The following is a 24,995-nucleotide window of genomic DNA, read 5'->3' on the forward strand; positions in this document are numbered from 1 at the left end:
AAAAGACTATAAAAAACGCACAAGCGCTAAATCAAAATAATATTTGAAAAAAGTTTTTTGTCCCTGTTGCCTCCTCGTTTTGCAGGAGGGACATGGTCAATTATCATGGCTAGAACTAGGGGTTGGCCTAAGCGCCAGAAAAAAACCACAGTGCCTGGGGGCGGGTGACTCCTAGCGGTTACCCAAAAAAGAAAGAGTAAGGAAAAAGGGGGGGGGGCCCAGGCGCCTACCCTAAGGAGGCTAAGGTTTAAGGAAACAGAGAAAAACTTGTCAAAAAACTAATTTACTCAAAAGAGATTTCTCACAAATGACAGTTAAACACAATGCAAAAATTATAAAAATAAATGTACTCCTGTTAAAAACAATGCATATAATATCACAATAAATATACTTCATGGACCCATGAATGAGTGGAAAAGTACACTAACAAATTAATGGTAAAAAAAAGAGGGTGATAGTGATCACTTGAAAATGTACAAATAGACAGGAAATATAAAAACAAAATAAATATTAAAAACAATGGTGGCAATCCTGAATATTCAATGAATGGACATACAATGTAAAATATATATACTGCACTTATTGGAGAACGATGATTCACCATTCTTGTTCTCAAGGTGTCACAAGTCTTTCCCACATAAAAAAATCCACATGCACAAATAATGATGTAGATTATGTAAGTAGTGGTGCAAGTGACATAATGTTTAATCACAATTTCTTTGTTTGTATGGGGATAGTGGAACTTTTTTCCCAAGGATTAAGCTGTTACAGGTAGTGCAGCTCACACATCGGTAGCATCCTGTTTTTTTTTTTACAGGCAACCATGTTCTTTGTGTTATTCTGTTGTCCATGTTTGGTCTCATCAATTGGTCCTTAAGGTTAATACCCCGACGAAAACTTACAAGTGGTGGGTCATAGTCCCCAAACGGTAGATTAGGATCAGTTTTAATAATATCCCAATGTTTTTGTAGAGTGGACCTATTAGTTGTTGGTCCGGATAGTACATTGTGGTAAAAGTGAGTCTTTTCTGTGCCCTCTTGGTTTGTTTGGTTTCAGCTTCCACTGCTTTTTATTTTTTATTTATTTATTTTTTTTAATTATTTTTTTTTTATTGAGGTTAAAATAGAATATACACAACAGTCTCATCAACAGGTTACACTTCACAATATACATTATACTGACATGACTTATTTTAGGCACCTAATTTTTTTGAATCTTGTAGGTTCGCAATTTCCTCAGACAAACAGGCCCAATCAGGGGACCAGAAACTAAACAAAGCAATTGAGGGCATGTTAATGGAGATAATAGTAAAAATTGCAGTTTCAGCGTATACGGGGTAAATACAAATTATGGAATGAACACACAATATCAAAATAGAGAAATATAAACCAAGTTATCTATTAACACTGAGCAGTTATAAAAGTATAAACATTATTAAGACTATTATCATGGGTACACTTCAGGGAAGCAGGAAATCATGAACAAACTTAAATTTCCTGTATTGGATCCCCGAGAGCCATTTTACATAAATGCAGGGAAAGACTGGGTCATGGCTCTGTGGGTTGGACAGAGACTACTATACTCTGTCAAAAAGGTGTGCGGAGGAGAAAGGATTTAACCCTGACCGCACAAGAGTGGTGGGGGGCGGAGGGTAGGTCAATAATATCATGTCCTTTATGTTGCTAATTAACATATCTAACACGTTAAACAACCCTGGAATCACACCAAAAAACATAGAATATTAATATAGTAACTTAACATCATTTAAAACTGATCGCGAGGGTAGTGGTTAAGTGAAACTCACGGTTCTATGTGATGGAGGCAATCTACCAAAAAAAAAAATTGTCTTAAAGGGCCACTAAACCCAAAATCTTTCTTTCAGGATTCAGATAGAGAATACAAATTTAAACAACATTACAATTTACTTCTATTATTTATTTTGCTTCATTTTTGAGATATCCTTATTTGAAGAAAAAGCAATGCACATGGGTGAGCCAATCACATGAGACTTCTATGTGCAGCAACCAATCAGCAGCTACTGAGCATATCTAGATATGTTTTTCAGCAAAGAATATCAAGAGAATAAAACAAATTAGATAATAGAAGTAAATTAGAAATATGTTTAAAAATGCATTCTCTTTCTAAATCATGAAAGAAAAAATGTGGGTATCATGGCCCTTTAACTAAATAATAAACCTATAACACAGAATAGCAAATAGTACACAGTTAATATGCACGACCGATTGGTCTCTGAGTCCATATCCCTATGCTGGAGTATAAAGCAATCTGTGTAGATTTGTGTGCTATGAGTACTAGAAAACTATACTCTTAGTTAGTTATACCATATAGTTATAGAGTAAGTTAATGTCACACTCAGTTACGGGGCTGCGGGGCTGCTCAATTAAACTCACAAGTACACCATAGGGAAGGGCTGGGAGCTATTAGGAATCCATCTGCGTAAATATATAAACCCTGGGGCCTGTCTCAATTAAGGCTATGTGCTCAGCTAGGTGAGGGTTCATAGATCAGTGTGTGCAGCTAAATAGAGAGACATCAGAAACATTAACTAAAACATATTATAGGCTCTTGAAGTATGCTCATAGGAAATTACCCGCACTAAAGTTAATCATTTATCTGTGAGGCAATGTGTTATAGGCTTTCAACTATAAAATGGTAGACATCCTCGCAGAACCCCCAATGAACCCATAGTAACTTGTCATGCTGAGATTTTCTCCTGTTTCATAGAGCTCTGCAAGAACTTGAAATATTGCTCTGTCTTATAATAACTAACAAGAAAGGTCTAAGGGCAAATAGTAGTACTTTTCCAAATAAAAGGGAAACATAACAATTACATGTTTAGACCAAAGGTAGTCAAATAGGCAATTAGGATAAAAAGTCTCACATCTCCGTTGAACTAGAGTACTTTAAGATTGCTGAGGCCATAAAGCAAGACGGTCTTAACGCTGAAACTGTAAATTCAGACCTCATGGTCGTCATGTAAAACTGCAGTTACAGGGCAAAGTCATCTGGCTGAATTTGGCGTTTGCTGCAGAAATTACATACCACACACCTCTACTGCTTCAGTACAGACATTCTTAATTCGGAGTATATAAGAATCTGGCTGCATGCTAAAGCATTTGGCATTCGCTGCCACAGCAAATCAGTCATCCAACTCCGACTTTAATAGTAGTGCGGCCAGTTTCTCCAGGATCCAGATATGTCCGCACAGGAGTGTGCTTAGTAAAACAGCTGCATTTCAAACCCAGGCTGTGTAAAAAGAATGTCCACCTGGCAAGGTAGTGTACCCCAGAAGTTGTAGTCTCCTGTTCGGGCTGGGCCATGACACCTTCTTACAACACCGCAGGGACTTCATCTACAGTGTTCACCACATCTATTCCCTCCTGCAGGTGCATTGAGGTCTCACCTAGCTTCCGATCATCAGCCACATTTCCCGGAACAGAGGGGTATAGTGAGTAACTGCTGCTCCCGCAAGCCAGGGCGGACTCTGGAGGATAAGCTGTCTCCGGTTACGGAATCCGCTGTGCGAACCTCAGTTTGGATTTACTTAGGGATCCTTTTCGTAGTGGAATCTGTAGGCTTCAGCTCACACAGTTCAATGTCCCCCTTCTCCGCACATTGGGGATCGATAGCCATTAAAAGTCGATCCAATCTGCCCATCAGCCAGCGATCATAGTCCCGAAAGAGGGTTAGTATAGTCGTGTGGGGATCCTTCATGTTTAGTGCAGATCAAGGCGGTATCAGTGTAACCACTGTTGGAGTCCCACTGATCGTTCCCCTTGAGAGCAAAGATTGATTAGGTGCCGTTTAGGAGTATAGTGCCTGAGGTCCTAGGAGCTGTCCGCCAAAGTGTTTCTTCCGTAGCAGGCCGTAGCCGCGGTCTTTCCCAATGCCTTAGCTGGTGTATCTGCGTCTGTCTCTTCCGATTCATTTCACAGCTTAGCTAATTGACACCAGAGTGTCTTGATGTATTCCAGAGTATATGTTAAGGCTTTTTACATTACTTTGCAGTATTTTGGAAATTTTAAACACTGTTTTTTTTATAAATTTTATGCAGAGCTCTATCTAAATGCATCTTCTCTGATCCACAGTTGGCTCCGCCCTCCTTCCACTGCTTTTTTATTGGAATGTTTCAGCAATCTTGCTCCATAGCCCCTCTGTTTAAAGGACAGTAAACACAAAAGTAGTTTTAACATGTATCAATAAAGTTGGCCAAGATCGTTTTTTCAAAATATATGCCAGTTTTTGAAGATAACCCGTTTTCCAGTTAAATCACTTACTTTTCCCCCTGCTGCCGTTTAAAATGTCCATGTAGCTCCGCCCCTTTTTTGTCATCCGTGACATCATGAAAATCCTGTGTTCACTCTAATTGTTCTAAGTTACTCGTAACCCGTTTTTCGCGGATGCGCAATGCGCCTATTGTACTCTGGACACTTTCTTTCCATTGCTTTGGTGTCAGTGTTGTGTAGGGGACAAATTAGAGCTAGCATTGTTAATGTTTTTTGTTTATTGGAAATCAGGTTTCAATATTTTGGGGACAGGACACAAGGCACGGTCCTTAGATTGAACTATATAGGGGCACATATTACCTTCATTAGTTTGTGCTATATTTGTGAAGGAGCACATCGATATTTAGGGGTCAGCATCCTGGACTAGATCTCAGTAGTTTGGGCACTCAGTCTAATGCAACATTATTGACTAAAGGAAATCCTCCAGTTGGGATTATTGGAGAGGTGGCAGGCTGGGATGGGCATTATTCTTTGTTAGTAATTGGGAGATAAAAAATGTTTTTTATTGGGCATGGGAAACCATAAAGACAGCAATATTTGTAATCTCTTATTATCTATATCAGCAATTTGTGCTATGTAAATTCAGATGCCGGTGATCTGGGCTATAGACAGCTGTAAATGTCATCGCTCTGATACACAGATGGTACCAGGCTAGTACGCTGTCCTGTGATCTGTCAGCTTCACAGCTAGTAACTGAAAGTGAAACCAATGATTCCATTATTCTTATAAAAAAAGACTAGAATAATGGACTCATTGGTTTATATGATGATCAAAAGTTCTACATTAAAAAGAAGTCCAAAGTGAAAGACCTGTTTCCTTGTGAATCAGAGTAAAAGCAAACAGAACAGAAGCAGATTTTAGAGATAACTTTCAGGTTCCCAGCCTGCCACCTCTCCAATAATGCCAACCGGAGTATTTCCTTTAGCCAATAATGTTGCATTAGACTGAGTGCCCCAACTACTGAGCTCTAGTCAATGATGCTGACCCCTAAATACCGATGTGCTCCTTCACAAATATAGCACAAACTAATGAATATGTGCCCCTATATAGTTCAATCTAAGGACCATGCCTTGTGTTCTGTCCCCAAAATATTGCAACCTGATTTACAATAAACAAAAAACATTATCAATGCTAGCTCTAATGTGGCCCCTACACAACACTGACACCAAAGCAATGGAAAGAAAGTGTCCAGAGAACAATAGGCGCATTGCGCATGCGTGAAAAACGGGTTACGAGTAATTTAGAACAATTAGAGTGAACACAGGATTTTTATGATGTCACGGATGATGAAAAAGGGGCGGAGCTACACGGACATTTTAAAACGGAAGCAGGGGGGAAAGTAAGTGATTGAACTGGAAAACAGATTATCTTTAAAAACTGGCATATATTTTGAAAAAAATTATCTAGGGCAACTTAATTGATACATGTTAAAACTATTTTTGTGTTGACTGTTCCTTTAAATCTTTGTTCCATTTCATTGATCTGAATTAGTTTAGTATCATCCAAAGTATTGTTCCTAATTACTCAATCAAACTGTGCCTTTGGGAAAGCACGTAGAAGTGCTGGAGAATGGCAACTTCTGCCGTGGAGGATTGAATTCCTGTCTGTAGGCTTTCTGTACAGAGTGGTGCTAAGTTTACCTTTTTTTTTTTTTTTTTTTTTTTTTAAAGTTTCTAATGTCCAGAAAATCAATCTGTTGTTTGTCAAGCTGTAGAATAAATTTTAAAGGGCTTGGTAGTGCATTAAGGTTCTCAAACCATTTTTATTAGGGTTGCACCGATACCGATACTAGTATCGGTACCGATACCAACTATTTGCATGAGTACTTGTACTCGTGCAAATGCACCGATACTTAAACCGATACCTCCACTTCCTACCCATATGCTATCTTGTGGCGTTTTTTCAAACTGCATGTTCCCATTTCATTTTAAACTGGAGTGGAGACTAAACTAAAAATTGTTTACTACTGCTCTGCCAATACAAATTGCTGTTATTTGTATTATTGTAGGAGAGATCACTGTACCTTGTTCAGACAAACCCCTTAAGTACTGGGCAGTTAATAAACAGATTTCCAGCTCTGGCTAAAATGGCCCAAAAATATCTTTCTGCCCCATGCAGTAGTGTGGAAAGTGAAAGACTGTTCAACTTAGAGTCGAACCTCCATACAAATGTCAGATTGATGTTATATAACAACCCTACAACCCAATTGCATCACCCCTTTAAATTTAATATTTTATTGTAATATTTTTTTATTTATAAACATGTTCAGTGAACTTTGTGACAAATAAAACTGTTTTATTATTCCATAATGTCTTTTGAATTACAGTCCTTTATAATTATAAAGAAGGAATCTTAAATAATCTGTGCTTGGTAAACTGTTACATGACATTAAAAAAAAAGTATCGGTAATTGGTATCGGCGAGTATTTGAAAACAAGTATCGGTACTTGTACTCGGTCATAAAGAAATGGTATCGGTGCAACCCTAATTTTTATAGAGCAGATTCCTCCCCCTGCCAAATTAGGAAAATATCCTCGATATAGCGATAGAAAGCTAATATTTCTGGTGTATCCAGAAGTTTATTATTCTCTTCAAATTGGGCCACAAACAGATTTGCATAGCATGGTGCTATATTAGATCCCATGGCAGTTCCTGCTATGTAAGTAGTAGTTGTTTTCAAATGTGAAGTAATTTAAATTCAAACATAAGTGTAATAATTCACAAATTACATCAGTTGTCGGTCCAATGTAGGGATATTTCAAAAGCTGGACAAGTACAGCAGCACATCCTTCATTATGTGGTATGCAGGTGTAGAGATTTTTTACATCCAAAGTGACAAGAATATCTTGTGCATTGATATTATTTAAAGGGCCATTATACACATTTTTTCTTTGCATAAATGTTTTGTAGATGATCTATTTATAAAGCCCATAAAGTTTGTTTTATTAAAAAATTTATAATTTTGCTTATTTTTAAAGAACATTGCTCTGATTTTCAGACTCCTAACCAAGCCCCAAAGTTTTATATGAATACCGTCAGCTACCTTCTCCAGCTTGCTCCTGTTTGTGTAAAGGGTCTTTTCATATGCAAAAGAAGGGGGAGTGTCTTATTTCCAACTTGCAGTGGGCTTTCCCACTCCCTTTTCAACAGAGCTAAACTGAAAGCTTCTAAGTAAGTTTTTAAACAGTTTTATACTGGTATTTTATATCGTTATCTGTGCATCTTATTCTTTATATGTTGTGTCTATTACATGCAGTTATATGAAAATGAGTGTATACTATCTCTTTAAGGCATTGAGCTTGGAGATTTAATTGACCAGATCACGAATGTAAGATGGCATATGTAGAACAAATGGTTGTAAGAGTCAAACCTTATTGGGCAATTGGCTGTAGCAGTGTGCCCCTGGCCGAAACTATTGGGCGGCCTGGTGGATTGTGAGCATCTTTGTGGATTTTGGGCTGAGGTATTATAAATTTGGTATAATTGGAAGTACCAGTAACAAAATACCCTTTACATCTATACTGATATATTCTAATTCAAAGAATAAGACAATGGTGTTATCAATCTGAGATTTAAATATCATGGTCGGATTGGCATTAAAGCTTTAGGATAAGTAGTTTTATCATTCTTAATTATCTAATGATTTCAGTTTAATATTGGGGATAGTCCTCAGAAGCACTATTGCGACCCCCTTGTCAGCTTCAACATATGACAATATTTGGGTTCATTTTGTAATGAATCCAGTGCTAGTTATTCTCAATCTGGTCAGATTTTCAAACATAGGTGTAGTATCTTTGTGTATACTCTCATGTAGGTCGTTAGTGATTAGACATATGAAGGTTTTGATACTGTGATTGTTAGAAACAGGGTCGAAAGATACTTTTAGGTTTTTAGAGGATTTATGTAATTGGTCAAGGCTGGTCTGTAAAAAATTATTTTAGTTTTAAAGTACTGGTGGAATTTATTGATGTCTATAAGGATGTCAAAGTCATTTGATTTTCATGGTGGGTACAAACGTTAGGCCCTTGTTAAATAACTTCTCAACAGGAGAGAGCTGATGAGCGCTCAAATTCATTACTATCGTGGGATTTACCTCTGATCGAGGGAGGTCTGTGTCGTATGCCTCCCCCTCAGTATGTGTGGCCTTGTCCTCGCTGTAAGTTTTTTTGACCTAGTTGTAATGCCCTGATTAAAATTAGCAGTAATTAGAGACAGTTCTAATTAGTAGGTGGAATGGGGAGGCTCTAGTAGCAGTGTCAGGGTCAGAACTGTCACCTGAAGTGTCTATAGTCTGGAGGTTAGTCACTGGAGGTTAGTCACAACGTACTATCCGGACCAACAACTAATAGGTTCCCACCTCTCACACGAAAACATTGGGACATTATAAAACTGATCCTAATCTACCGTTTGGCGGGACTATGACCCACCACTTGTAGGTTTTCGGAGACCAGACATGGACAACAGAATAACACAAAGAAACATGGTTACCTGTAAAGAAAACCAGGATTGCTACCGATTGTGTGAGCCCTGCACTACCTGTAACAGCTAATCCTTGGAAAAATAGTTCCCACCTATCCCCCATACAAACAAATTGTGATTAAACATTATGTCCCTTGCACCCACTACTTACATAATCTACATCATTATTTGTGCATGTGGATTTTTTTTCATGTGGGAAAGACTTGTGACACCTTGAGAACAAGAATGGTGACTCATTGTTCTGCAATAAGGGCAGCCCTGGACAAAGGCACTTCTGATCAGCCAGTTGCTAGACATGTTGCGGAAATGGGACACACAGTTTCCCAACTGAAAACCATGATAATTGACCATGTCCCTTCTGCAAAACGAGCAGACAACAGGGACAAAAAACTCCTCCAAATTGAATCCAGATGGACTCACAAACTGGACACACTCTACCCAAAGGGTTTAAAAACGATGCTAGAGTGGCACTGTTTCTTATAATATGTTTGCCTTTTAATTAAAGGGATACAACACCCTAGACCAGGGTTTCCTTCTATCACCTATGATAGATTTTATCGATGTGCTCCAGGGTTAATACATCTGATTCATCTCAGGGTTTTAGCTCTGCAGCTTCCCCAGTACAGGTTTGGTCTATTTTTGTATCCTCTATTACAAAGCAACTGTGCATAGCATCTATATCAATGAGATAAGTCTATTCATGTTTAATTATGTATTTCTTGTTCGTTCTAATGTTTCCACACCAAGATGATAATTAGGACTGTAAGGGAGTGCAGAATTATTAGGCAAATGAGTATTTTGGCCCCACATCATGCTCTTTATGAAGTGGTCTTACTCCAAGCTGTATAGGCTTGAAAAGCCTACTACAATTAAGGCATATTAGGTGATGTGCATCTCTGTAATGAGAAGGGGTGTGGTCTAATGACATCAACACCCTATATCAGGTGTGCATATTTATTAGGCAACTTCCTTTCCTTTGGCAAAATGGGTCAAAAGAAGGACTTGACAGGCTCAGAAAAGTCAAAATATAGTGAGATATCTTGCAGAGGGATGCAGCACTCTTAAAATTGCAAAGCTTCTGAAGCGTGATCATCGAACAATCAAGCGTTTCATTCAAAATAGTCAACAGGGTCGCAAGAAGCGTGTGGAAAAACCCAAGGCGCAAAATAACTGCACATGAACTGAGAAAAGTCAAAGGTGCAGCTGCCAGATGCCACTTGCCCACCAGTTTGGCCATATTTCAGAGCTGCAACATCACTGGAGTGCCCAAAAGCACAAGGTGTGCAATACTCAGAGACATGGCCAAGGTAAGAAAGGCTGAAAGACGACCACCACTGAACAAGACACACAAGCTGAAACGTCAAGACTGGGCCAAGAAATATCTCAAGACTGATTTTTCTAAGGTTTTATGGACTGATGAAATGAGAGTGAGTCTTGATGGGCCAGATGGATGGGCCCGTGGCTGGATTGGTAAAGGGCAGAGAGCTCCAGTCCGACTCAGATGCCAGCAAGGTGGAGGTGGAGAACTGGTTTGGGCTGGTATCATCAAAGATGAGCTTGTGGGGCCTTTTCGGGTTGAGGATGGAGTCAAGCTCAACTCCCAGTCCTACTGCCAGTTTCTGGAAGACACCTTCTTCAAGCAGTGGTACAGGAAGAAGTCTGCATCCTTCAAGAAAAACATGATTTTCATGCAAGACAATGCTCCATCACACGCGTCCAAGTACTCCACAGCGTGGCTGGCAAGAAAGGGTATAAAAGAAGAAAATCTAATGACATGGCCTCCTTGTTCACCTGATCTGGACCCCATTGAGAACCTGTGGTCCATCATCAAATGTGAGATTTACAAGGAGGGAAAACAGTACACCTCTCTGAACAGTATCTGGGAGGCTGTGGTTGCTGCTGCACGCAATGTTGATGGTGAACAGATCAAAACACTGACAGAATCCATGGATGGCAGGCTTTTGAGTGTCCTTGCAAAGAAAGGTGGCTATATTGGTCACTGATTTGTTTTTGTTTTGTTTTTGAATGTCAGAAATGTATATTTGTGAATGTTGAGATGTTATATTGGTTTCACTGGTAAAAATAAATAATTGAAATGGGTATATATTTGTTTTTTTGTTAAGTTGCCTAATAATTATGCACAGTAATAGTCACCTGCACACACAGATATCCCCCTAAAATAGCTATAACTAAAAACTACTTCCAAAACTATTCAGCTTTGATATTAATGAGTTTTTTGGGTTAATTGAGAACATGGTTGTTGTTACAATAATAAAATTAATCCTCCATAAAATACAACTCTGCCTAATAATTCTGCAACTCCCCTGTATTACCTTATTAAGAACATTTCCTAAGAGTTTGATTCCCAAAAAATATTTTTTGATTGTTTTAATGAACATGCACTAAACTATGTGATTAACCTTACTCCGATCACATGCTGTGGTAATAGAATTTGGGATCTATGCTTTATTTTTCCATTCGAATGTAGCTATACTTTAGCACAAACACACTGATTTAGACAAACTTGTCAATAATTGTCCTTTCTCATCCGCACTAACTACTGTGTTTATATTTTAAAAGAGGTTAGATGTATCAATTGGCTGATATTAGTGTTCCTTTTTAGATGCATTGGTGCCTCATTCTGACTATAGTGATTGAATTTACCAATAGGCATTACTATGGAAAGGGCAAAGACCCTGCATTAGAAATCTGATTCTTTAACAGATCATATAGCCTAATACACGTCGCTGCCAGTGCCGCTGCTACAAAGTAAGATTAACAGCTTTTTCAAATATTATTTTGATTTAGCGCTTGTGCGCTTTTTATAGTCCCTTTTTTTTTTTTGTTACTTGTTAATATCACCCATCCACATTGTATCACAATCTGTTTCAGCACTCTAATCACTGACTAAATGTAACATAGTGTCTCAATGTTATGTGTATAATAGTTTTTCTTCTTAAATGGAAAGAGTCCACAGCTGCATTCATTACTTTTGGGAAATAAGAACCTGGCCACCAGGAGGAGGCAAAGACACCCCAGCCAAAGGCTTAAATACTCCTCCCACTCTACTCATCCCACAGTCATTCTTTGCCTTTCGTCCCAGGAGGTTGGCAGAGACATGTCAGAATTTTTTTTTTTTGTCTCTTATGGAGGGTAGTACTCTTTGGCATGGGACAGGAGTTTTAAGTAGTCCTGTCAGTCTCTCAGTGAGGGCCTGGATGAAAGTTAGAGTCCGGAGATGCAGGGAGAGTCTTTCTCATATTAACAGCTCCTCAAGCAATCTGCGTTGTCGAACTTTGCTCCGCTGCCTGCTTTCTTCTCTCAAGTACATGGCGGAGGCGATGCCACTATTTGTCACACTTGAAAGGCCGTGTTCCTGTTCCACGGCATAGATTCCGGTAAGCTCATTTCATTTTACTTTGTCGTCAATGTACTGTAATGTGAATGTTTTCCTGAGAGGTTACTACACCTTTGCGGGTCTAACTATATGACATAAGGGTCTCAGTGAGGGTCTCAGTGAGTCTCTGTTAGTATCTTGGAATCAAGGGTTAATATCTCCTGAGGGGGGTTATTGAACAGTTTATAATCATGTTTGTAATGTGATTCAATCTGCTTATGTGTGATGTTTATGGGCTCGTGGTTGGAACATTGAGGCCTTTGGAATTAACGCAGCCTTTTGGTTGGGCGTGCTTTTTTTGGACTGTTCGGTTCACCTTGTGTTCGGGCTTGGTTCCGTTACGTTCCCCATTTCCCCGCATTCCTGGACCGTGGTGGTGAAGGAGATATTCTAGTTCGCAGGGGTCTGGTCAAAGGAGGTGGTGTAGGGCCCCAGCCATTGTGGGTGTCAGGTGCCGTTTTTTGTTTTCATACTTAAAAGGGCCACTAAACCCAAAATCTTTCTTTCATGATTCAGATAGAGAATAGAAATTTAAACAACATTACAATTTACTTTCTATTATTTATTTTGCTTCATTTTTTAGATATCCTTAGTTGAAAGAAAAAGCAATGCACATAGCTGAGCCAAATCCAATCACACAAAGGCCTCTATGTGCAGCAAACCAATCAGCAGCTGCATGAAGCTCAGAATATCAAGAGAATAAAACAAATGAGCTTAATATAAGTAAATTAGAAAGATGTTTAACAATTGCATTCTCTTTCTAAATCATGAAAGAAAAATGTGGGTGTCATATCCCCTTTAAGTCAAAATAAAACATTCCATGAATCAGATACAGCATATCAAATTTTAAACAACTTTCCAATTTACTTCCATTAAACAATACTGTGCACACTTCTTTTAATATTTACACTTTTTGAATCACCCAGCTCCTACTGAGCATGTGCAAGAGTTCACAGCATATACGTATATGCATTAGTGATTGGCTGATGGCTGTCACATGATTATAGGGGGAGTGGAAATAGACCATAACTTTGCAATTTATTTAAAAAAATCTACTACTCATTTGACAGTTAAGCACGATGCAATAGCACTTAGTCTGCTTATCATGCATGTGTTGATTATGCAAATCTACTGTATTGAATGGTCCTTTAAAGTCCATATTGATATTTCCTCTATCCAAGTTATGGAGGATTCTGATGCTGAGACTGTGCTCGTTTCAGATTCAGTTACGGAGGATTCTGATACCGAGACTATTTTGATTTCAGATTTAGATTCTGTGTCCGCTGACAAAATCCGGATTTGGCCTCGTTGACACATGTCGACCAGTTTTGTTCCGTTATATGCATTTTTAGAGCGCCTTGTCCTCGGGCCTCGGGGATCAAGGGTCTGCTGAGCCATCCGCCTCTGGGGGTCCATGTCCTCCGAGAGGCGAGTTCCCTACCAATTCATACTTCTACACATGCGGGTAACCCAGTTTCTGATTCCCTCCATGCAGGGTGGAGGTGTTCCACCCCCGGAGGTGTTGCAGCAAGTTTTCGCTATCACATAATGTTGGAGATTGTTCGTCTGCAAAGTCCAGACGTTTATTTGAGAATGTGCTCGTGCCCTATTATACCGGGCCTTACGCCTTGGGAAGGGCCCTCTACAGTTCCCCGGGTGTGTAACTGTTCCTGAGTGTTGTGCCTTTCGTTATAGGATTTCACGCCTTTGCGTATTGCCAGATACAGGGATTTTCAGTCTGCTAATTCGAATGGTGCACCTCATTAGACATTTGGGGATGAGGTAATCTCCTGATTGTCATTTGTTTGAGATCTTTCCCCAGTTTTTGAAAGATAGGGCTCCATTTGGCTGGTCATGCGGGTAGGCCTGTGTCTTTTTTGAGGGTTAACCTCCGGGTTGCCCTTATATTTTATTTATATCTGATGGGATGTCTTTTATTTGTTTTTGTTTCCTTCGGGAACCTTCTGGGATTGATACTCTTTATAGCTTCTTCGGGAAGTTGTTTTGGACATGTTAGTCCTATTGTCTAAATATGTCTGTTTTTTACCCCTATGAGGGAGAGTTTTGCAGCTTGCGGTTAGGACCCCTAGGTGCAGGCTGGCCCCTGTCAGGTTTGTTCGGTCTTGCGGCTTGTTCAGACACGTGGCGCTGTTCTGCTAGGCTGGTTCGGTAGAAGCGCCGAGTGCTCAGGTTATCATTGTTTTTCAGTTCAACTAAGCATTCGAAAGGACCTGTGGGTCCCGCGAGGCGGGAAGGATTGTTTCAGTCCTTATAGCCTTCAGTCAAAGATGGCCATGTAGGGGATTTTTCCTGCTGCGTCACTTTATCTGACATCTGATTTCATCAGAACTTAGAGCCTCCCCCTTTTGGTGGAGGGTTGGAGGGCTTAAAGCCCACTTACCGCAGTTTGAGCGGTTTAGCCTTCATTTTTTAGGCCTCTGGATTTGTCCTTTTAGGCTTGAATCAATGTCTTGTACAGGATAGCTGTCTAGCATCCGGAAGTTTTGCAGTTTGAAACCAGTTGCAGCTCTTTCACACCTTGCAGGTGTACGCGTAAGCTGTTATAGTGTATCTAGATGCAGCTCTTACTCTTTGATGTGTACTGTCTGTCTGAGTTATAAGAGACCTTTGGGTCTTCTTCCATTGTCTCCGGGTGAGTTGGATCTCCTTTTAGGGATCTGTGTTTCCGGGTGATGGTTTGTTCCCTGTGGGGACTTTCTTTTGCTTGGGGGTTTTCCGGAGCTCGGTAGACTTCGTGCCTTTCTCTTCTTTGTGTCCTCTGCTTGTGCGGAGGGTGATAGGAGAGACTAGTCCTGTTAGTAGGATTTTTTTGACCTTTAGGTATCGCTTGGTTGTCCTGAGGCTTTGAGAAGTATCTTGATACGACTTCTAGCCTTACTTCTTGGAGCGTTGGACTTTAAAATAAGGGTGTTTCCCTTCATTTTGGTCGGGGCTTTCGAGTTCTTCTCGCTATCCGGATTCTCTGAATATGCATCCATATCCCTTGTGTCTGGCTTTTTGGCCAAGTTGGGGTGTTTAGTTCTAGGGTAAGGTTTGCCTGAACTATTAGGTGCCCGAACCTGTTTTTCTTCCTGAGACTTCCGGTTGCTGAAGCTTCGCTTGGCCTTTTTTCCTGACCCAGTTTTTGGGTGGTTTTGAATCTTGGGTCTCAGGGCTGGTCAGGGTGTTCCACGGTTGTGGGAACTTGGGCTATGTCCTTACTCCATCTACCTGACCTGGTCATGGTTGGCCAGGTTTTCGGAGTATTTTTTACTCTTTGCCACAAGAGTAGCCCATGTCATCTAGTGATAACTGTGTGGCTTGCGCCTCAAGGGTTGGTGGTTCATACCCAGCTGCTGGCGCTGGATGTCTAATTTCTGGTGCGCCTTAGGGTTGCATTCGCCTGGTCAGCTTGCCAGCGTTCCCGTGGATTCCCTGTTCTGCAGGCGAATGGGTTGGCTGCGCCTCTGCTTGGCATGCTATTTGTAGGGGGGTCCTTTTCTAGGACATCTGTGTTGAAAATTTATCTTCCATTAGCCGGTGGTTTTGGGCCTTGCCGGAGTTGTTGCCCCTTCCGGCATCATCCCTTTACTTTAGGGGATATTCTCCTCCCTATGGAGATGGATTCCTTGCTTGGGGCTTCTCCTGGATGGGAGGCGGAAAGGTGGGATTGGTTCCCCCCGGGGTCTTGCTGGCTCCAAGTCAGACTTATTGGGCCTTTATTTTGATAGATCCTTAGGTCTATGGCCTTGTTGTCTGTTTTCAGAGTCCGGTTGTACTTGGCTGTGCTATCCTTACGCTCGTTCCTGTACCTGTTTCGGGATTTTTTTGTTACCCTGTCTTGGATCCCTGAGGCTTGGTGTGGGTCTGCAGGTCAGGATGGCCGGGTGGTCTAAGGCGCTGCGTTCGGGTCGCAGTCTCCTCTGGATGCGTGAGCTCGTTGAGTCTATCCTGTTAGCTCAGTCTGCTAAGATATAGATTTTCCTTTCAACTTCTTCCAATTGATTTCAGCAGAGGGTTTACTCTTCCTTCGGGTTTTGAGGGTATACTCTCCTTCTCAGGGGCCTCGATTGAGGTTTTGTGTTTCCCATTTTAGTGACCTGTGTGTAGGTCTGACGACTTAGGGTGCCTGGAGCGTGCCCTCTGTCCAGGGGATGCTTTTGCAGTCTGTTTCTTGCTTGACTGCTTCTTCCTCGCAAGTACCCTCTGTGTCGTCCTGTTATGGACTCTGTGTTCTCAAACTTGGGGTTTTTCACCTGCGTGTATTACACACTTTTTCATGGTCGAATGCCTTGGTATTCTATGGTCGGACACTGGGAGCACTTTGCCTCTTCAGTTGCATTCCGTGCTTGCAGGATGTTGGAGAGACGTCTGTTCTGTCTCTGTGCCTGGTCTTATCCCAGGTTTCGCTTGGTATAGGAAGGCCTCCTTTCCTTGTTTTGGTCCCCTTTGGGTCTCCTGTGAGCTGGACTCACTCATTGGAGGTGTTCTTTTTTGTATTAGGGGACCTTTCGGTTTCCTTGGTTCTCCTTTGCTTGTTCCCTTGGGGGTTTCAGCTGTGTCCCCCTTTATTTGTGGGGCTGTGAGCAGTGGGGGACCGTGTGTTGGGCGACGGTGTCTCCTGGAGGACTGTTGGCTCAGTCGAGTCCGTTTGTGGTCTCTACTTTGGCTTCTGGACTAACTGCGAGTCAGTGTCATTGGGGATTTTCCTCTTAAAATTTTCTCGGCTTCAGACGAAACAGGGTTTTTTATTGGGTAGAGGTTCAGGCCTGGTGCCCTCAGTTTGGGCCGCCTATTTTACCCTCCCGTCTTGGCATTCAGTGTCCTCTATAGTTTGGGTATTGTCTTTCCAAAAGTAATGAATGCAGCTGTGGACTCTATCCATTTAAGAAGAAAAACATAAATTTTGCCTTACCTGATAATTTCCTTTTCTTATGAAAGAGTCCACAGCTCCCCACCCGTCATTTTATGTGGGGCGTCCTTATATTCTTCTGGCACCTTTCACCCTGATATTTCTTCTACTGTTCTTTGTTCCTCTGCAGAATGACTGGGGGATGAGGGGAGTGGGAGGAGTATTTAAGCCTTTGGCTGGGGTGTCTTTGCCTCCTCCTGGTGGCCAGGTTCTTATTTCTCAAAAGTAATGAATGCAGCTGTGGACTCTTTTCATCAGAAGAAAAGGAAATTATCAGGGAAGCATAATTTTATGTTTTTGTTTATCATGATCGCTATGGTAACCCAGGGGTCAGATCACATGGGAGAGTAAACCGGAAGTGGTTCAGGATTCAAACTGTTACAGTTTTCTAACTGCACAGAGGGGTATGTTTCAATGCTCAATTGTTTGTTCACATTTTGAGTCTTTGCATAATTGATTATACATGCAATTTAAGTGTGTTGTTTTACTTTTGCACTGTCTGAGGAAGGGGGCTTGCGACCCCAAAACGTCACCGTAGATTTCCAGTGAGTGCCGCTTCCCTACCACAACTTCTGTATATAATTTTCCAAGCTGGACACCCTGGTAACTGACCATTAAGTGAGAGTGCCTGCCTTTTTATATATTTTTATATATATATATATATATATATATATATATTATATATATATATATATATATATATATATATATATATATATATATATATATATATAAAACTTGTTTTACTATACATAACTAGACATTTTATATTCAAATCTAAAGTGTTTACTGTCCAATTTCAAGTTTGTATTTAACCCCTATGCTGGGAGTACTCATAAAAAGATACATTCAAATCCTTTAGAAAAGCTAGTGACTTTTGCATAAAAAAAAATTCTAAGATTTTCTAAAGGGTTAGAATATATCCCATAGTTTTCAAGTGCATTAGTGAAATGCTCTAACCAATAGAGTATTAATGCATTGCTATGCCCCTTTAGTTTCTCTTCTTCACATAAACCGTTGTATATATATAGTCTGCCAATTACAAACATCTGTTCATTTTCTTACAGAATGGACAAACTGCATTGATGCTGGCAGCTGAGCAAGGGAACCTGGAAATTGTTCAAGAACTCCTCAGAAAGAGAGCTAACTGTAACCTTGAAGATGTTGTAAGTATTTTTAATATTGATACATTAGCCAGCACTTCACTAAAGGGAACATATAACATAAAAATACTTTTAATTTAGAGTGTCCAATAACTGTGTATAATGTTAGAAAGGAGAATGATGCAAATTTATTAAAAAAAACATAATTTATGCTTACCTGATAAATTCCTTTCTTCTGTTGTGTGATCAGTCCACGGGTCATCATTACTTCTGGGATATAACTCCTCCCCAACAGGAAATGCAAGAGGATTCACCCAGCAGAGCTGCATATAGCTCCTCCCCTCTACGTCAGTCCCAGTCATTCGACCAAGAAACAACGAGAAAGGAGTAACCAAGGGTGAAGTGGTGACTGGAGTATAATTTAAAAGATATTTACCTGCCTTAAAACAGGGCGGGCCGTGGACTGATCACACAACAGAAGAAAGGAATTTATCAGGTAAGCATAAATTATGTTTTCTTCTGTTATGTGTGATCAGTCCACGGGTCATCATTACTTCTGGGATACCAATACCAAAGCAAAAGTACACGGATGACGGGAGGGATAGGCAGGCTCATTATCAGAAGGAACCACTGCCTGAAGAACCTTTCTCCCAAAAATAGCCTCCGAAGAAGCAAAAGTGTCAAATTTGTAAAATTTGGAAAAAGTATGAAGCGAAGACCAAGTTGCAGCCTTGCAAATCTGTTCAACAGAGGCCTCATTCTTAAAGGCCCAAGTGGAAGCCACAGCTCTAGTGGAGTGAGCTGTAATTCTTTTCAGGAGGCTGCTGTCCAGCAGTCTCATAGGCTAAACGTATTATGCTACGAAGCCAAAAAGAGAGAGAGGTAGCAGAAGCCTTTTGACCTCTCCTCTGTCCAGAGTAAACGACAAACAAGGAAGAAGTTTGGCGAAAATCTTTAGTTGCCTGCAAGTAGAACTTGAGGGCACGAACTACATCCAGATTGTGTAAAAGACGTTCCTTCTTTGAAGAAGGATTTGGACACAAGGATGGGACAACAATCTCTTGATTGATGTTCCTGTTAGTGACTACCTTAGGTAAGAACCCAGGTTTAGTACGCAGAACTACCTTGTCTGAGTGAAAAATCAGATAAGGGGAATCACAATGTAAGGCTGATAACTCAGAGACTCTTCGAGCCGAGGAAATAGCCATTAAAAACAGAACTTTCCAAGATAACATTTTTATATCAATGGAATGAAGGGGTTCAAACGGAACACCCTGTAAAATGTTAAGAACTAAGTTTAAACTCCATGGTGGAGCAACAGCTTTAAACACAGGCTTGATCCTAGCTAAAGCCTGACAAAAGGACTGGACGTCTGGATTTTCTGACAGACGTCTGTGTAACAAGATGGACAGAGCTGAAATCTGTCCCTTTAATGAACTAGCTGATAAAACCCTTTTCTAAACCTTCTTGTAGAAAAGACAATATCCTAGCGATCCTAACCTTACTCCAGGAGTAACCTTTGGAATTCGCACCAGTATAGGTATTTCCGCCATATTTTATGGTAAATCCTTCTGGTAACAGGCTTCCTAGCCTGAATCAGGGTATCAATAACCGACTCAGAAAAACCACGTTTTGATAAAATCAAGCGTTCAATTTCCAAGCAGTCAGCTTCAGAGAAGTTAGATTTTGATGTTTGAATGGACCCTGTATCAGAAGGTCCTGTCTTAGAGGTAGAGACCAAGGCGGACAGGATGACATGTCCACTAGATCTGCATACCAAGTCCTGCGTGGCCAAGCAGGTGCTATTAGAATTACTGATGCTCTCTCCTGTTTGATTTTGGCAATCAATCGAGGAAGCAGCGGGAAGGGTGGAAACACATAAGCCATCCTGAAGTTCCAAGGTGCTGTCAAAGCATCTATCAGAACTGCTCCCGGATCCCTGGATCTGGACCCGTAGCGAGGAAGTTTGGCGTTCTGGCGAGACGCCATGTCTGGTTTGCCCCAACGTCGAAGTATTTGGGCAAAGACCTCCGGATGAAGTTCCCACTCCCCCGGATGAAGAGTCTGGCGACTCAAGAAATCCGCCTCCCAGTTCTCCACTCCCGGGATGTGGATTGCTGACAGGTGGCAAGAGTGAGACTCTGCCCAGCGAATTATCTTTGATACTTCCATCATTGCTAGGGAGCTTCTTGTCCCTCCCTGATGGTTGATGTAAGCTACAGTCGTGATGTTGTCCGACTGAAACCTGATGAACCCCCGAGTTATTAACTGGGGCCAAGCCAGAAGGGCATTGAGAACTGCTCTCAATTCCAGAATGTTTATTGGAAGGAGACTCTCCTCCTGATTCCATAGTCCCTGAGCCTTCAGAGAATTCCAGACAGCGCCCCAACCTAGTAGGCTGGCGTCTGTTGTTACAATTGTCCAGTCTGGCCTGCTGAATGGCATTCCCCTGGACAGGTGTGGCCGATGAAGCCACCATAGAAGAGAATTTCTGGTCTCTTGATTCAGATTCAGAGTAGGGGACAAATCTGAGTAATCCCCATTCCACTGACTTAGCATGCATAATTGCAGCGGTCTGAGGTGTAGGCGTGCAAAAGGTACTATGTCCATTGCCGCTACCATTAAGCCGATCACCTCCATGCATTGAGCTACTGACGGGTGTTGAATGGAATGAAGGACGCGGCATGCATTTTGAAGTTTTGTTAACCTGTCTTCTGTCAGGTAAATCTTCATTTCTACAGAATCTATAAGAGTCCCCAAGAATGGAACTCTTGTGAGAGGAAAGAGAGAACTCTTCTTTTCGTTCACTTTCCATCCATGCGACCTTAGAAATGCCAGAACTAATTCTGTATGAGACTTGGCAGTTTGAAAGCTTGAAGCTTGTATTAGAATGTCGTCTAGGTACGGAGCTACCGAAATCCCTCGCGGTCTTAGTACCGCTAGAAGGGCACCCAGAACCTTTGTGAAGATTCTTGGAGCCGTAGCCAATCCGAATGGAAGAGCTACAAACTGGTAGTGCCTGTCTAAGAAGGCAAACCTTAGATACCGGTGATGATCTTTGTGGATCGGTATGTGAAGGTAAGCATCCTTTAAATCCACTGTGGTCATGTACTGACCCTCTTGGATCATGGGTAAGATTGTCCGAATAGTTTCCATTTTGAACGATGGAACTCTTAGGAATTTGTTTAGAGTCTTTAAATCTAAGATTGGCCTGAAAGTTCCCTCTTTTTTGGGAACCACAAACAGGTTTGAGTAGAACCCTTGTCCTTGTTCCGACCACGGAACCGGATGGATCACTCCCATTGTTAACAGATCTTGTACGCAGCGTAGAAACGCTTCTTTCTTTATCTGGTTTGTTGACAACCTTGACAGATGAAATCTCCCTCTTGGGGGAGATAATTTGAAGTCTAGAAGGTATCCCTGAGATATGATCTCTAGTGCCCAGGGATCCTGAACATCTCTTGCCCAGGCCTGGGCGAAGAGAGAGAGTCTGCCCCCTACTAGATCCGGTCCCGGATCGGGGGCTCTCGGTTCATGCTGTCTTTGGGGCAGCAGCAGGTTTCCTGGCCTGCTTGCTTTTGTTCCAGGACTGGTTAGGCTTCCAGCCTTGCCTGTAACGAGCAACAGCTCCTTCCTGTTTTGGTGCAGTGGAGGTTGATGCTGCTCCTGTTTTGAAATTCCGAAAGGGACGAAAATTAGACTGTCTAGCCTTAGCTTTGGCCTTGTCTTGAGGTAGAGCGTGGCCCTTACCTCCCGTAATGTCAGCGATAATTTCTTTCAAACCGGGCCCGAATAAGGACTGCCCCTTGAAAGGTATATTAAGTAATTTGGACTTAGAAGTAACATCAGCTGACCAGGATTTTAGCCACAGTGCCCTGCGTGCCTGTATGGCGAATCCTGAGTTCTTAGCCGTAAGTTTGGTTAAATGTACTACGGCCTCCGAAATGAAAGAATTAGCTAGTTTAAGGACTCTAAGCCTGTCCGTAATGTCGTCTAGCGTAGAGGAACTAAGGTTCTCTTCAAGCGACTCAATCCAAAATGCTGCCGCAGCCGTAATCGGCGCGATACATGCAAGGGGTTGTAATATAAAACCTTGTTGAACAAACATTTTCTTAAGGTAACCCTCTAATTTTTTATCCATTGGATCTGAGAAAGCACAGCTATCCTCCACCGGGATAGTGGTACGCTTAGCTAAGTAGAAACTGCTCCCTCCACCTTGGGGACCGTTTGCCATAAGTCCCGAGTGGTGGCGTCTATTGGAAACATCTTTCTAAATATCGGAGGGGGTGAGAACGGCACACCGGGTCTATCCCACTCCTTAGTAACAATTTCAGTTAGTCTCTTAGGTATAGGAAAAACGTCAGTACTCGCCGGTACCGCAAAGTATTTATCCAACCTACACAGTTTCTCTGGTATTGCAACAGTGTTACAATCGTTGAGAGCTGCTAAGACCTCCCCTAGTAGTACACGGAGGTTCTCCAATTTAAATTTAAAATTTGAAATATCTGAGTCCAATCTGTTTGGATCAGAACCGTCACCCACAGAATGAAGCTCTCCGTCCTCATGCTCTGCGAGCTGTGACGCAGTATCAGACATGGCCCTAGCATTGTCAGCGCACTCTGTTCTCACCCCAGAGTGATCACGCTTGCCTCTTAGTTCAGGTAATTTAGACAAAACTTCAGTCATAACAGTAGCCATATCTTGTAATGTTATCTGTAATGGCCGCCCAGATGTACTAGGCGCCAAAATATCACGCACCTCCCGGGCGGGAGATGCAGGTACTGTCGCGTGAGGCGAGTTAGTCGGCATAACTCTCCCCTCGCTGTTTGGTGAAATTTGTTCACATTGTACAGATTGACTTTTATTTAAAGTAGCATCAATACAGTTAGTACATAAATTTCTATTGGGCTCCACCTTGGCATTGGAACAAATGACACAGATATCTTCCTCTGAGTCAGACATGTTTAACACACTAGCAAAAAACTTACAACTTGGTTATAATCTTTTTTAGCAAAAAACGTACTGTGCCTCAAAGAGGTACTAACGATTAAATGACAGTTGAAATAATGAACTGAAAAACAGTTATTGCATCAAATTTTAAAACAACACAACTTTTAGCAAAGGTTTGTTCCCATTAGTAAAAAACAACACTAATTAAATTTGTACATAAGAAAACAAAACAACGTTTTTTATACACAGTCACTATAAGAATTCTCACAGCTCTGCTGAGAGAATTTACCTCCCTTCAAAGAAGTTTGAAGACCCCTGAGATCTGTCAGAGATGAACCGGATCATGCAGGACATATAAAAGTAGCTGACTGGAATTTTTTGATGCGTAGCAAAGAGCGCCAAAAACGGCCCCTCCCTCTCCCACACAGCAGTGAAGAGAAACGAAACTGTCACAATTAAAGCAAAAAAACTGCCAAGTGGAAAATAATGCCCAAACATTTATTCACACAGTACCTCAGCAATGTAAACGATTCTACATTCCAGCAAAAACGTTTAACATGAGAATAGTTATTAAAAGGATTAGTGACCTTAACACAGTAGTTCCGGTGAAATACCATCCCCAGAATACTGAAGTGTATACATACATGTCATTTTAACGGTATGGCAGGCTTTTCTCATCAATTCCATTCAGAAAACAAAAACTGCCACATACCTCAATGCAGATTCATCTGCCCGCTGTCCCCTGATCTGAAGCCTTTACCTCCCTCAGATGGTCGAGAACAGCAATATGATCTTAACGACTCCGGTTAAAATCATAGTAAAAAAATCTCTGTCAGATTCTTCCTCAAACTCTGCCAGAGAAGTAATAACACGCTCCGGTGCTATTTTAAAATAACAAACTTTTGATTGAAGTCATAAAAACTAAGTATAATCACCATAGTCCTCTCACACATCCTATCTAGTCGTTGGGTGCAAGAGAATGACTGGGACTGACGTAGAGGGGAGGAGCTATATGCAGCTCTGCTGGGTGAATCCTCTTGCATTTCCTGTTGGGGAGGAGTTATATCCCAGAAGTAATGATGACCCGTGGACTGATCACACATAACAGAAGAAATATGAATATATATGGTAATCAGACCAATACTGGTCTTATTTTTAAAGGGACTCTGTCATAAAAAATATTATTTTGTAATTCAATTATATACATTGATTGAAAACTTTATTTGTTTAAATTAATTTCTATGGAGGTATTTCTCCAACATTGGTGTGTCCGGTCCACGGTGTCATCCATTACTTGTGGGATATTCTCCTCCCCCACAGGGAAAGGCAAGGAGAGCACACAGCAAGAGCTGTCCTTATAGTCCCTCCCAGGCTCCGCCCCCCCAGTCATTCTCCTTGCCGCTCTGAACAAGTAGCATCTCCTCGGGGATGGTGAGGAGTTTGTGGTGTTTAGTTGTAGTTTTTTATTCTTCTATCAAGAGTTTGTTATTTTAAAATAGTGCTGGTATGTACTATTTACTCTGAAACAGAAAGAGATGAAGATTTCTGTTTGTGAGAGGATTATGATTTTAGCAGCAGTTACTAAAATCGTGTGCTGTTTCCACATAGGACTGTTGAGATGAAGTAACTTCAGTTGGGGGAAACAGTTAGCAGGCTCTTCTGCTCAAGGTATGACTAGCCATATTTCTAACAAGACTGTGTAATGCTGGAAGGCTGTCATTTTCCCCTCATGGGGATCGGTAAGCCATTTTCTTAGTCTCAAACAGAATAAAGGGCTTATTATGGGCTATAAACTGGTAGACACTTTTAGGGGCTAAATCGATTGCTTTATTTAAGTATTATATGCAG

General features: G+C 41.2%; 1 protein-coding gene across 2 annotated transcripts in view; it reads left to right on the forward strand.

Moving 5' to 3' along the window:
- Nucleotides 1-24,995, forward strand: part of KIDINS220 (kinase D interacting substrate 220) — a 404,332-nt gene that overhangs the window by 17,541 nt on the left and 361,796 nt on the right. For both annotated transcript variants that reach the window (XM_053709711.1, XM_053709712.1), the window contains exon 3: nucleotides 18,162-18,260. In XM_053709711.1, the coding sequence (XP_053565686.1) occupies nucleotides 18,162-18,260 (99 nt within the window). The remainder of the gene's footprint in view (nucleotides 1-18,161; nucleotides 18,261-24,995) is intronic.

The sequence above is a fragment of the Bombina bombina genome, chromosome 4 (genome assembly GCF_027579735.1).
Source record: "Bombina bombina isolate aBomBom1 chromosome 4, aBomBom1.pri, whole genome shotgun sequence".
NCBI lineage: Eukaryota > Metazoa > Chordata > Amphibia > Anura > Bombinatoridae > Bombina > Bombina bombina.